Consider the following 13,235-nt stretch of genomic DNA (forward strand, 5'->3'; position numbering starts at 1 on the left):
CAAGACTTGGTAACCATAAACTAACCTAAACTCAACTAACCTAACCTAACGGAGGTAACAGCTTGCACGGCTGGAGTGGACTTCGCTAAGTGTAACAGATCTAGCGAGACCTTTTTCGAATTGTTAGTAAAAACAAAGGTGGCTACTGCTGGACTCTGGCCGTAAAATGTGATTTTTATATTTTTTAAAATATTTTTTAAGTGTTTTTGTTCATTTTATACCTGTTTTGCAACGCACATTACTCCATTTATGTCTTCCCCACCCAAAAACCCCGATTTCCCACATGTCCCCCCAGATCGTTCGGGAGATGTAGGCATAAGTGCATAACTTCAATATTTAATTACTTCAAAAGTACGCATTTGCGACAGAAATTATGTACACCATCGTTCATATCACAACATTTCTCATCAGAAACACATAAGCCACATATCAAATTCTATTGTTGGGTATATGCATACATACATAAACCAAGGCTTTTTCCCCTTTACAAGGGAGGTAGCCAAAAAGGAAAAGGCATAAAATCATTCCCACCCATTCCATCCCTGAATACACTCCACACCCCTCCACCCTCCCTCTCATCTTAGCACCTCCTGGATGACGGGTCATCCCTGCACCTTGTCCACTGCCCTGGGTCAGAAGCAGTGTCGCAAGACACAGCACATCCACAGCAAGGCCACTTCATTAAATTGGCGACCCCCCCCTCTCTGTCCGCCCATGCATAAAAGGAGAAGACTGGGAGAAATCCCTTCAGGCTGCGTCAAATTTTGCTCACACATACTACCTCACCCCCCATCCCCCCGCCCATTCCACTATATGCATCACAACATCATCCATATACAACCATTCTCCATTCACCCCTGTCTTCTGTCCTCTCCCGTCCTTCCTCAACAGACATTCCCCTCTTCCCCAAAGCCCCCTTCACCCCATCCATCCACCTCATCCTAGGATGTCCCCTCATGTTCACTCCCTCCACATCTGCCTTCCATACCTCTTTTACTAGTCTTTCTTCACTTATTCTTTCCATTGACCTTGGTCTATCCTAACATACCTAACCGAACTGACCTACATAACCTAACCTATATTTAGTAATTTGGTACCTCAAATTCTAAAGATCATCCTGGTTGTCATCGGCACGGATGTTGACGGTCTGATTGTTATTATACCTCAGGCAGTTAACAGACTATGGCAGAACCCAGTGTTCTCTCATTAAGTCCAAAGAAGCCCTATTGTCTTTGTAACAGTGCTTATTAACGTCACCTGGAGTTGGAGAACACCCAATCCACTACATGAAAGCGATCATCTGATAGTGACTGAACTGACATGGCGTCCGGACTTTATCCTATCTGCTTCATTCATTAGTAAATTTGCTTGTAGCAAGTTTTTTTTTTTTTTTTTTTTTTTCCACTAAGAAAATTGTATATTACGTTCATTATTATAATTTGCAAAATTGATATTTAATTTTGCTATATTGTGTAGGTGTGCACAACTAAAATAATACCAAAATGGTAGTTATTATTCCATACCAATATATATATATATATTTACCTAGTTGTATTTTGCGGGAAGGGGAGCTATGCTTGTGGTGTCCCGCCATTGTATCTCGCAGTGTCTAGTTTACTTTTAAACTCATGAATGGTTTTTGCGCATACTATTTCATTATCCAGTTTGTTCCAAGTGTCCAAAACTCTATTTGGAAAACTGTTTTTCTTCAGTTCTCTTCTATAGCTATGTTTTTTTATTTTCTTTCCATGTCCTCTTGTGTTTCTCTTGTCCCAGTTAAGTAAGTCCTCTCTATCAAGTATCTCTGTGCCTTTCATGATTCTGTAGATGGTCAATAGGTCACCTCTCTCTCTTCTTTGCTCCAGCGTCGGTAACTCCAGTTTAGCCAATCTCTCCTCGTATGATAGGTTTGCAAGTGCAGGTGCCATTTTTGTAGCTGCTCTCTGGATTCTTTCTATTTTCTTTATATTCTTTTTGGTACTGGGGGACCACAATGTCGCCGCATACTCTAGTCTAGGCCTTATCAATGTAACCAATATTTTTTTTATCATGTCTTCATCCAAGTATGCAAATGCCACTTTTATTGATCTTAGCAAGTTGTAAGTCTCCCCGACAATTTATTAATCTATTTATCATAGGACAAGTCGTTCGTGATAATTACTCCCAAATCTTTTTCGGTATATGTATGTAGTAAAGCTCTATGTACCTACAAAAATGTGTAAAAAAAAAAAAAAAAAAAAAAAAAAGGAAACCACTGTGGTGGAATAGAGATATATTGAAGGCAAGGAAAAATAAATTTTGCTGGTGGGATGAGAGATGGGGGGTGAGAAAATTTGAAGCAGCCCGAAGGGATTTCACCCCATCTTCTCCTTTTCTGCATGAGGGGACAGAGAAGGGGGGTTGCCAATTTAATGAAGTGGCTTTGCTGTGGATGTGCTGTGTCATGCAACACTACTTCTGACCCAGGGCAGTGTACAAGATGCAGAGATGATCTGTCATCCAGGTGCCAAGATAAGAGGGAGGGAAGAGGGTGAAGGGGAGGGGAGTGTGATAGGGATGGAATGAGTGGGAGTGGTTTTTATGCCTTTGGTTTTTGGCTACCTCCCATATAAGGGGGGGGGGAAGCCTTTGGTATATATATGTATGGAAGCAATTTTGGGAAATGGACCACTATGAGGACTACTAAGATACAAAAGGGCTATGGATAGAGCAAGAAAGCTCATTAGGCAAGCCAAAAGGAAATATGAATCTAAAATAGCCAAGAGAGTAAAAGAAGATCCAAAAGTATATTATAGGTACACTATAACAAATGGAGCCATGGTAACTGCTTGAGATGCCATCATTGTTTTGATAGATGTAGAGGTCAAAAAAGTGCACACAATGTCAGCGACCCTGATGACATCTAGAATTACAGGTATTGCATTACTAAATGCAGGTTTGGTCAGTTTAGATTAGACAAATTTATCATGTTTTGATATTTTTTTACCTGGACATCAAAACAAATATGGCATCTCAAGCAGTCACTGCAGGTCTGTTCATTAGTGTATCACTTTTAGCAACTCTGTTATTGATATCTGCCAAGAAAAATGTATATTTCATTTATGTATTATAGTTTACAAAATTAATTTTCAATTTTCTAATGTTACGTCATGTACATAAGAATAAGAATGAAGGAGACTGCAAGAGACCATAAGGCCTACACTAGGCAGTTCCATGTCTTACCACCTGTCATTCCCATCCATAAAGTTGTCTAAACCATTTCTTAAAACTACATAGGTGCCACTTGGAATGGTTAAGAGTATTGATATTTGTTAAGAGCAAATCACTAATTTTCTTTCCTTTCCTTTCTTCAGGTTCATCTCTAAATGCTTTTGGTGCCCTTCGATTGAATGGCCTTTATCAAGCAAAGGCAGCTTGGCCGGCGACCATGGCTCTTAGTCGGATTCAACCTATACGTCAAATTTCTGCCCCCTTGTCTTCACAGGTAATGTGCAAATCTAGATTTATTTGCACATGGTTTGTTGCTAGGTATTATAATTTTGGGAAAAGTGGCTGAAGGTGTAGTACAAAAGTATAATTAAGATTTCAACATTCCAGTACACCAATCCTATATATGTGAGGGATGTGTTCTGTCGTTTGAATTTACATTAACCCCTTCGTTACCGACCCGTCAACCTTACATAAACGTTTCAAACCGTCCCACGAATGGCTGGAGCCTTATGTTTGTAAACACAGACACTTGCCACCATGTGGGTAGAAATAACCCAGAAACTGAGGGCTTGAGAGCACTCAATACACACAGCTTATAACTGTGACACGTGCGTGTCACGGGGAACATGCTCGGTTCCTGGTGGGTGCACTCAACCGTGACACGCAGGTGTCACAAAACACACATCCGGTACTCAAGGGGTTAAGTGAATATGTACATACATATATATACTATATGATTTTATTCAAAAGTTGTATCATAAAACTGTACAGGAATGTGTAGAATATGTAAAAGTTATGAATATCACTTAAAGAAAAGTTAATGCACTTAACTGTAACATTAATTCATGGTGTCATCAGCAGTTAAGAATTTTTTGGTCTAAAATTAAACATAGTTACCTACCAGAGCTTGAAACTGAAATATTCATTAAATGATAGCTATCAGTGTTTTTCCTGCATAAGAGGACAGAGAGGGGGGATTGCCAATTAAGTGAAGCGGCCTTGCTGTGGATGTACTGTGTTAGGCCCAGGGCAGTTGGTGGATGCAGGGATGACCAATCCAGGAGGAGCCGAGCTGAAATGGGAGGGATGGAAAGGGTAGCGGATGAGAGTGAAATGGGTGGGAATAGGCACATGCCTCTGACTTGACTACCTCCCATATAAGGGAGAAAAAGCTTTTGGTATGTAGTTAGACCAGTGTTTAAAACAGAAGTTTTCATTTCTGTGAAACATTTGATATTCAGTTGTTTAACTATTTTCTTGGTTGTACAGGTGAGAACATTTAACACTTCACCTGCAAGTAAGGCTGCTCCAGAAATTGAACAAGCTGGACATGACCATGTGAACCACTGGAATGCTGAGAGAGTCATGTCAGTAATCCTGATGGGAGTCATACCAGCTGCTGTTGTCTTCCCTTCACCAAGCCTAGAGTACCTGATGGCATTGTCTATAACTGTGCACTCTCACTGGTAAGAATCTGAAGAAACTTTAGAAGATAAAGGTTGTTTGTTTGTATGTGAGTAGATTCATATTGTATCAAGAAATGTAGAGACGTCACAACGCAATATTTCTGGGACCAATAACAGACACTTCTGAGAGTTTGTCCAACAGGATGGAGATCAGAAAGATCTTTTGCCCATCAATACAGGAATGACCCATTATCCACAAGGCACTAAGGTAAATGTGGGATGGATGAGGATGGGTGCATGCCTTGGATGGTTAACTCTCAGCCAAGACATGCACTCTTTAGGTATTAGATAGATAACTCATCAATACTCAATTCTGCTGGCTCAGTAGTGCTTTGGTGCATTTGCTGTTAATTATTTTGGTTAACAAACATTTTGGTTTAAGAATGGAGTCACAAAATCAATTAAATTTGTTATCCAAGGTTCCACTATGTAGATAGATGGTACAAGCAAGAGTGAATGGGAAGGGGTTTGTAGTATGTTTGGGAGAACGGAAAAGGATGCATTGAGTGAAACTAAATTGAAAGGGAAGGGCAAGTTTGAATTTGAAAGTGTGGTGGATATGATGTCAGAATTGATGAGGTAATGAGGGAGGGAAGTTGGTGTGTGATGGAGTGGAGTGAAGTATCTTAAAGGACAATGTGAACAAAAAGTGAATTTGAGATGGGAGATGTAGGTTTTTATGAGTGCATACATTCCTTGTAGTGAAAAAAGTGAAGAGGAATGTAAATGGAGTGGTGTTAGGGGATTTCGATGGTAGAATAGGAGATGAGTTTATAAATGGAGCAGTAGGGAGGTATGGGATGTCTGGTAAGAACTATAGTGGAGAAATTTTAGAGTTGTATTTAGAAAGGGAGTTGACAATAACAGCATTTAAGAAAAGACAAAAAAAGCATACTTGGAACAGAGTGGTGGATGGGAGGATGATCAAGAGGATATTAATAAACTGTTTGCAGACAACACTGCATTTGTAGCAGAATCAGAGGAGGTGATTGAGGAAATTGGTGACAGAGTTTGGGAAAGTGTGTGAAAGAAGGAAGTTGAAGATAAATGTGGGTAAAAGTAAGGTAATGAGATGTACAAGGGATGAAAATGGCAGCAGACTGGAAGTGAGTATAAAAGGAGAGAGACTGGACAAAGTGGATAGTTTTAGATACTTGGGTGTGAATGTAGGAGGAAAGGGAGGAGTGGAGGTGGAGGTAGAATGTAGTTTGAGAAAAGCGAGTAAATGCCTTGGGGGATTAAAAAGTGTAATGAGAAATAGACATTTGGGAATGGATGCTAAGAGGAGATTGTATGAAGGAGTGATTGTGCCAACAGCACTGTATGGGGCAGAAACATGGAACATAAGAGAGGAAAAGAGAAGGAGTTGGAATGTGTTTTGAGATGAGGTGTCTGAGAAGTATGACAGGGATTACTAGGTTGGATAGAGTGAGAAATGAAGAGGTGATGAGGAGAACGGAGGTGCAAAAGGAGCTGGGAGATGGGGTGGATGAACGAGTATTGGGATGGTTTGGACACATGGAAAGAATGAGTGAAGAAAGACTAGTAAAGATGTGTGGAAGGAGTGAACATGAGGGGGCGACTTAGGATGAGATGGATGGATGGGGTAAAAGGGGATTTGGGGAAGAGGGGAAGTCTGTTGAGGAAGGATGAGAGAGGACAGAAGATGGGTGAATGGAGAATGGTTGTGTATGGATAATGATGTGATCCATGAGGGGGGATGGGGGGTGAGGGAGTATGTGTGAGAAACTTTTGATGCAGCCCAAAGGGATTTCTCCTTGTCTTCTCCTTTTCTGCATGAGGGGATGGAGAGAGAGGGGGGGGGGTCGCCGATTTAATGAAGCGGCCTTGCTATGGATGTGCTGTGTCTTGTGACACTGCATCTGACCCAGGGTAGTGGACAAGATGTAGGGATGACCCATCATCCAGGAGGTGGCAAGATGAGAGGGAGGGAAGAGGGTGGAGGGGAGTGCAGTGTGATAGGGATGGAATGGGTGGGAGTGGTTTTTATGCCTTTGTTTTTTGGCTACCTCCCTTATCTATGTAGTGGTACTGAAGGGGAGTATTAAAAGAGTTCAGTTCATAGATGTATCCAAGGTAGAGGGTGGAGGATTGTCAGATCATTGTCTACCAGAATGGGAATTAATAGAGTTAAAGTGGAGGACAGTCTAAGTTTCTTACAAGAGTAGTAGGACTTGTGTGAATGTAGGGAATAAAGAGTAAATGGTTCCTCTTCAATACGAGTCAAATATTTGTGTGCACATCAAGTTGCCTGATGTACGATGATGCATCACAATACATGCATTACAAAATATAAAGTCACTGCTGTTATTGTCTTTCACCCAGAATAAATAAGACGTCACAGAAAATGTGATCAAGCCTGTTCACAGAATACAGGGGTCACTCACTGGCATTCTTGAATACCGCACTCGCAGCTCATGATCATGCATAGGCGTCATCGTCTTCAAGAGGAGGTGAAAGTGGGCTTGTGTCAGTGTTGTGTAGTTCCACTGGTTGTTCATCGTGTATATGGATGAGATTGTGTGGGAGGTAAATACAATGGTGAAAGACAGGGGTTTGGAGCTGATGAGAGTGGGACATGAACCAATTGTTTGTGGATAACACTGCACTTGTAGCTGGGTCAGAGGAGGAATTGAAGCAGATGGTGGCTTAGTTTGGGAGGGTATGTGAAAGGAGAAAGCTGAAAGTAAATGTAGGCAAAACAAAACTAATGAGATGCACAAAGGGAGTGAGGTAGTAGGTTTGAGGTATATATAAAAGAAGAGGAGCTGGAGGAAATGGAAAGTTTTAAATGTTTACAATTACAGCTGGAAATGGAGGTAACTTGTAGAGTAAAGAAAACAAGTGAAGTCTGGGGAAATGAAAAGTGTTATGTGAAATATGTATCTGGCCCAGAGGACTGTAAACAGAAGACTGAATGGGTTGATTGTTGTCCATGACACTATGTATAGCACTAAAGTTTTTGATGGAAGTTAAAAATTTATTTATTTATAATGAATGCATATCTTCAAGAAATTAAATTTATTCTTTTTCACAGGGGCATAGAGGCAATTGTTGTGGACTACGTGCGACCTAGTATATTTGGTAAAGTCATTCCCAAGATTGCTGTGGCAGCTGTTTATGCCCTCTCTGTTGTGACCTTGGGTGGCCTCTGTTACTTTATTTACACAGATGTGGGGATTGTCAATGCTGTGAAGATGTTGTGGAGGTTATAGAGAAGTAGAGGCCAACATGTGGAGTTTGTAAATTTTGCAAATTGTGATTTTTTTTTATTTTTATTGGAAGCTATAAGAGCACACACAATTTGCATAATTGCTACATTTCCAAACAGAGACAAATTTGATTCATAACTTCACCATCGCACTAGTATTGCTCCAGGTGTAAATCTCATTTTTGTAAGTTATAAAGGTAGAACTTACACCATGCAGCAGCTGTGACTGAAATCGTCACCTTGTTGTATGTGCTTAGTCTGCCAACCAATGGATTTGAAACCAGACCCACAATGTGTGGGGTGGGAATGGAAGTAATGCACTACACTGCACACAATTTTGTATATTGTACATAAAAACATAAAATTAAGTATTTAATGTTAACCATTACAGGTCTATTTTCTTCATTCTTTCAGATGTTAAAAATCAATAAAGAGTGTAATTAAATTGTGTTTGCTATAAAACCGGTAATGTTTTAAATGTTAATTGTGGGTGATGGCATATGATGCCTGAGTATACCGGTGGCATCACCACAGGTGGCATCATATGATGTAACAGCGTAGAAAAGTTCATATGCACTTTCAAGAAGCTTCTCAAAAGTGTATATGATTGACTGTACAATGGTAGTGCACAGTTAAGTGATCCAGTGATGTAATGTGAACACAAGTGCAATGAAATATGTACACATACCAGAAGCCTCTTCCCCTTTATAAGGAGGTAGCTGGGTCGAATCATTCACCCACCCTACACTCGTCCTAAAACCTATTTGCTAACCCTCCCATCTTAGCTTCTCATGGATGAAAGAGCAGAGGTAATGTAGCAAGGTACAGCTTTTCCACAGCTTGACTCAATAGATTACTAGTTTACTCCCACTGCTTCATGATACATGCACCCCCTTCCTCAGCCACTCAAAAACTTTACAGAGCAGATGAGAAGAGATCCCTTCAGAATGTTATTTCTTAGTCCACTTAAAAATTATAATCTATTCACACCTCTCTTTCTTTTTTCTTTTCCTTGGTCATCAAATATTATTCTTGATTCCAAGGGAGTGAGATATTCCTTACCTGTTATGGTTCCTGTTTTGAGGTCTTCTAGCCCTCTACACCAATCTCCTGCCTAAGAAGGGGGAGGCAACATCTTGAAGTAGGACTTAGAAGCAGACTGAAGGAAAAGTAAATGATACCTCACCACTTCTAAGTGGTACCCCTGGGTTATGCTCCCATCCCAGACTTGAGGTTGACAATGAGGCAATAACATAGACTGACAGTATATCACTCAAATTCTTCTACTAAATTTGACTTAATCATTCCAACATCAACAAAAGGAAAGGATGTTTTTTGGGCCTTTATGGATTTGGAAAAGGCTTATGACAGGGTAGACGGGAAGTCACTGTGGGGTATTGCAGATGTATAGGATAGGAGGTAAGCTGTTAAGAGCAGTCAAGTTTTTATGAGAGTAGTAGAGCCTGTGTTAGAGTTAGAAATGGAGAAAATGAGTGGTTTGAGGTGAAAGTGGGACTTGGCCTGTGATGTTTCATGTTGACATGGCTGTTCAATTTATACATGGATGGTGTGGTTCGAGAGGTAAATGTAAAGGTAATGGGGCTTGAGATTGGAGATGGTTAAAGAAAATGGAGAAAAATGGGAGATAAGGCAGTTGTTGTTTGCTGATGACACTGCTTGTAACAAGATCAGAGGAGGGATTTCCCTGTGGTGGGGGAAAAGAATACTGCCACCAAGTATTTCTACTTGGATCGTAATAGGCGAGAAGAAAGGGACGGGAATTGGGACTAGGCATCCTTCTCCTTGTAGCCCCACAGGGGACATTCCTAAAAGAAAAAGCAAAGGCATAAGAGGGTCTGGGAGTTTTCCGATCAGCACCCTAAGGTTTGGGTCTTTTAATGTGCGTGGATGTGGTACAGATGAGAGTAAAAGGGAAGAGATAGGTAGTATGTTTGTGAGAAGAAAGATGGATGTGTTGGCTTTGAATGAAACTAAGCTGAAAGGGAAGGGCGAGTGTAAGTTTGGGAGTGTAAATGGGAGGTTATCAGGAGTGAAGAGAGGGCAAGGGAGGGAAGGGGTGGCTATACTAGTAAGTGAAGAGATAGGTAAATGTGTAGTGGAGTGGAAGGAGGTTTCCTCAAGGATAATGTGGATGAAGGTGAAACTGGGAAAGGAGATGTGGGCTTTTGTAAGTGCATATGGGCCTGGCAGTGAGAAGAGCGTAGAAGAAAGGGAGGCTTTTTGGATAGATTTAAATGAGTGCATAGAGGATTTAGGGAGAAATATCAATGTAATAGTACTGGGAGACCTTAATGCTAGGGTAGGAAATGGTGGTGGAAATGTGTCTACAAAGAGAGTTGATGATAGCAAATACAGTGTTTCGGAAGAAAGTCAAGCATAAGTACACATGGGAGAGGGAGGTGGAGGGAAGGGTGGTAGATAGAGCGTTAATGGACTATGTAGTGGTAAATAGGATTATGATAGGAAGAGTTAAGGATGTACATGTGCTAAGGGGAGAGGGTGGGGGAATATCAGATAATTTTTTGGTGGAAGGTAAGTTGAGAGTGGAGGATAGATGGAGGAAGAGGAAAGGGACAAAAGGTAGGGATATGCTTAGAGTGAATTCTTTAAATGAAAAGGAGAAGGAGTACAAGAAGAAGCTGAGGGAGGAGTGAAGGATAGAGTAGAGCTAGGTGTAGAGGAGGAATGGGGATGGTTCAAGGAGAGAGTCACAAAGTGTGCAAAGATGGTGTGTGGAACAAGAAGGACAGGAGGAAATAGAAGGAAGGGTAGTGAATGGTGGGATGAGGAAACAAGGTTGTAGAAGAGAAGAAGCGAGCTTTCACAAATTGGTTACAAAATAGGACGAGGGAGTCATATGAGAGGTACAAAGAAAAGAAAAGAAGTAAAGCAAAAGGTAAAGGTTGCAAAGAGGAGAGCAGATGTGAGATGGGGTAAGAGTATACGGAAAATTTTGAAAGTAATAAAAAGATGTTTTGGAAAGGAATTAAGAGAGGAAGAGGAGGCGAATCAAGTAAAGAAGAAAAGGTAAAAGATGCAGATGGAGAGAGAATAATGGAGAAGGCAGTAAGGGGAAGATGGGCAGAATATTTTAGGGAGTTGCTAAATGTGAAGGAGGATAGGGAGGGAAAGATAGCTGCAGTGGGAAATGCGAAGAAAATGACCGTGATGAGTGAAGAAAATGGAAGAGAAATAAGGAAGGATGAAGTGAAGGCAGTTGTTAAGATGATAAAAGCAGGTAAGGCACCTGGTCTGAATGGATGCCATGCAGAATGTCTAAAAATAGGAGGTACAGTGATGGTGGACTGGCTGGTGAGGTTATTTAATCTTTGCTGGAGAGAGAGTAGAGTGCTGGAGGAGTGCCTGTATAGTTCCACTTTACAAGGGAAAAGGGGACAAGTGTGAATGTAGTTGTTTCAGAGGGATTAGCTTGTTAAGTGTAGTTGGGAAGGCTTATGGGAGGATCTTGATTGAGAGGATTAGGAGAGGAAGAGAGGGAGTAATTGGTGAGGAACAGTGTGGATTTAGGACGGGTAGAGGTTGTGTAGATCAGATTTTTGTGGTAAGACAGATATGTGAGAAAGCTATAGGAAAGGGGAAGGATGTTTTTTGGGCCTTTATGGATCTGGAAAAGGCTTACGACAGGGTAGACAGAAAGGCACTGTGGGAGGTTATGCGGATATACAGGATAGGAGGAAAGCTTCTAGGAGCTGTCAAGAGTTTTTATGAGAGTAATAGAGCTTGTGTCATGATTAGAAATGGAGAGAGTGAGTGGTTCGAAGTAAAGGTGGGACTTCGTCAAGGATGTGTTATGTCGCCCTGGCTGTTCAACTTATACATGGATGGGGTAGTGAGAGAGGTTAATGCAAGGGTAGTGGGTTAGGGATTGGAGATGGTTAAAGAAAATGGAGAAAAGTGGGAGGTGAGCCAGCTGTTGTTTGCGGACGACACTGCGCTTGTGGCAGGATCGGAGGAGGGATTGAGGAAGTTGGTGACAGAGTTTGGGAGAGTGTGTGATAGAAGAAAGCTAAAGATAAATGTGGGTAAAAGTAAGGTGATGAGATGTACAAGGGGTGAAAGTGGCAGTAGTCTGGAAGTGAGCATTAAGGGAGAGCGACTGGAGGAAGTGGATAGTTATAGATACTTGGGTGCAAATGTGGCAGGAAAAGGTGGAGTGAAGATGGAGGTAGAATGTAGATTGAGAGAAGCGAGTAAATGCCTTGGTGGATTAAAAAGTGTAATGAGGAATAGACATTTGGGAATGGATGCTAAGAGGAGACTATATGAAGGAGTGATTGTGCCAACAGCACTGTATGGAGCAGAAACATGGAACATAAGAGAGGAAGAGAGAAGGAGTTTGAATGTGTTTGAGATGAGGTGTCTGAGAAGTATGATGGGGGTTACTAGGCTAGAGTGAGAAATGAGGAGGTGAGGAGAATAGGGGTGGAAAGGGGGGTTGGGAGATAGGGTAGATGAAAGAGTATTAGGATGGTTTGGACACATGGAAAGAATGAGTGAAGAAAGACTAGTAAAAGAGGTGTGGAGGGAGTGAACATGAGGGGACGTCCTAGGATGAGGTGGATGGATGGGGTGAAGGGGGCTTTGGGGAAGAGGGGAATGTCTGTTGAGGAAGGACGGGAGAGGACAGAAGACGGGTGAATGGAGAATGGTTGCATATGGATGATGATGTGATGCATGAGGTGGAATGGGCGGGGGGATGGGGGTTGTGGTAGTATGTGTGAGCAAATTTTGATGCAGCCTGAAGGGATTTCTCCCCATCTTCTCCTTTATGCATGGGGGGACGGAGAGGGGGGTCACCGATTTAATGAAGCGGCCTTGCTGTAGATGTGCTGTGTCTTGCGACACTGCTTCTGACCCAGGGCAGTGGACAAGGTGCAGGGATGACCCGTCATCCAGGAGGTGCTAAGATGAGAGGGAGGGTGGAGGAATGTGTTGTGTATTCAGGGATGGAATGGGTGGGAATGATTTTATGCCTTTTTCCTTTTTGGCTACCTCCCTTGTAAGGGGGAAAAAGCCTTGGTATATGTATGTATGTAGTGACAGTTTGGGAAGGTGTGCAAAAGAAGAGAGTTGAAGAAAAATGTGGGTAAGTGTAGGGTGTTGAGATGTACAAGGGGAGAGAATAGCAAATTGAAAGTATTTTCTAAGGGAGACTGGAGGAAGTGGATAGTTTTGGATGCTTGGGGGCAAATGTGGCGGGAAAGGGAGGAGTGGAGGTAGAATTTAGATTGAGAGAAGCAAGTAAATGCCTTGGGGAATTAAAAAGTGTAATGAGATATAGACAT

The 13,235-nt window shown here is 41.7% G+C and overlaps 1 protein-coding gene across 1 annotated transcript in view; it reads left to right on the forward strand.

Annotated features, from left to right (window-relative positions):
• Positions 1 to 8,353, forward strand: part of SdhD (succinate dehydrogenase, subunit D) — a 9,919-nt gene extending 1,566 nt beyond the window's left edge. Inside the window, exons 2-4 of the mRNA XM_076184649.1 lie at positions 3,354 to 3,484; positions 4,480 to 4,676; positions 7,735 to 8,353. Of these exons, the coding sequence (XP_076040764.1) occupies positions 3,354 to 3,484; positions 4,480 to 4,676; positions 7,735 to 7,912 (506 nt within the window). The 3' untranslated portion in view covers positions 7,913 to 8,353. The remainder of the gene's footprint in view (positions 1 to 3,353; positions 3,485 to 4,479; positions 4,677 to 7,734) is intronic.
• The last annotated feature ends 4,882 nt before the right edge of the window (positions 8,354 to 13,235 follow it).

The sequence above is a fragment of the Oratosquilla oratoria genome, chromosome 1, assembly GCF_046742065.1.
Source record: "Oratosquilla oratoria isolate Oo_2021 chromosome 1, ASM4674206v1, whole genome shotgun sequence".
NCBI lineage: Eukaryota > Metazoa > Arthropoda > Malacostraca > Stomatopoda > Squillidae > Oratosquilla > Oratosquilla oratoria.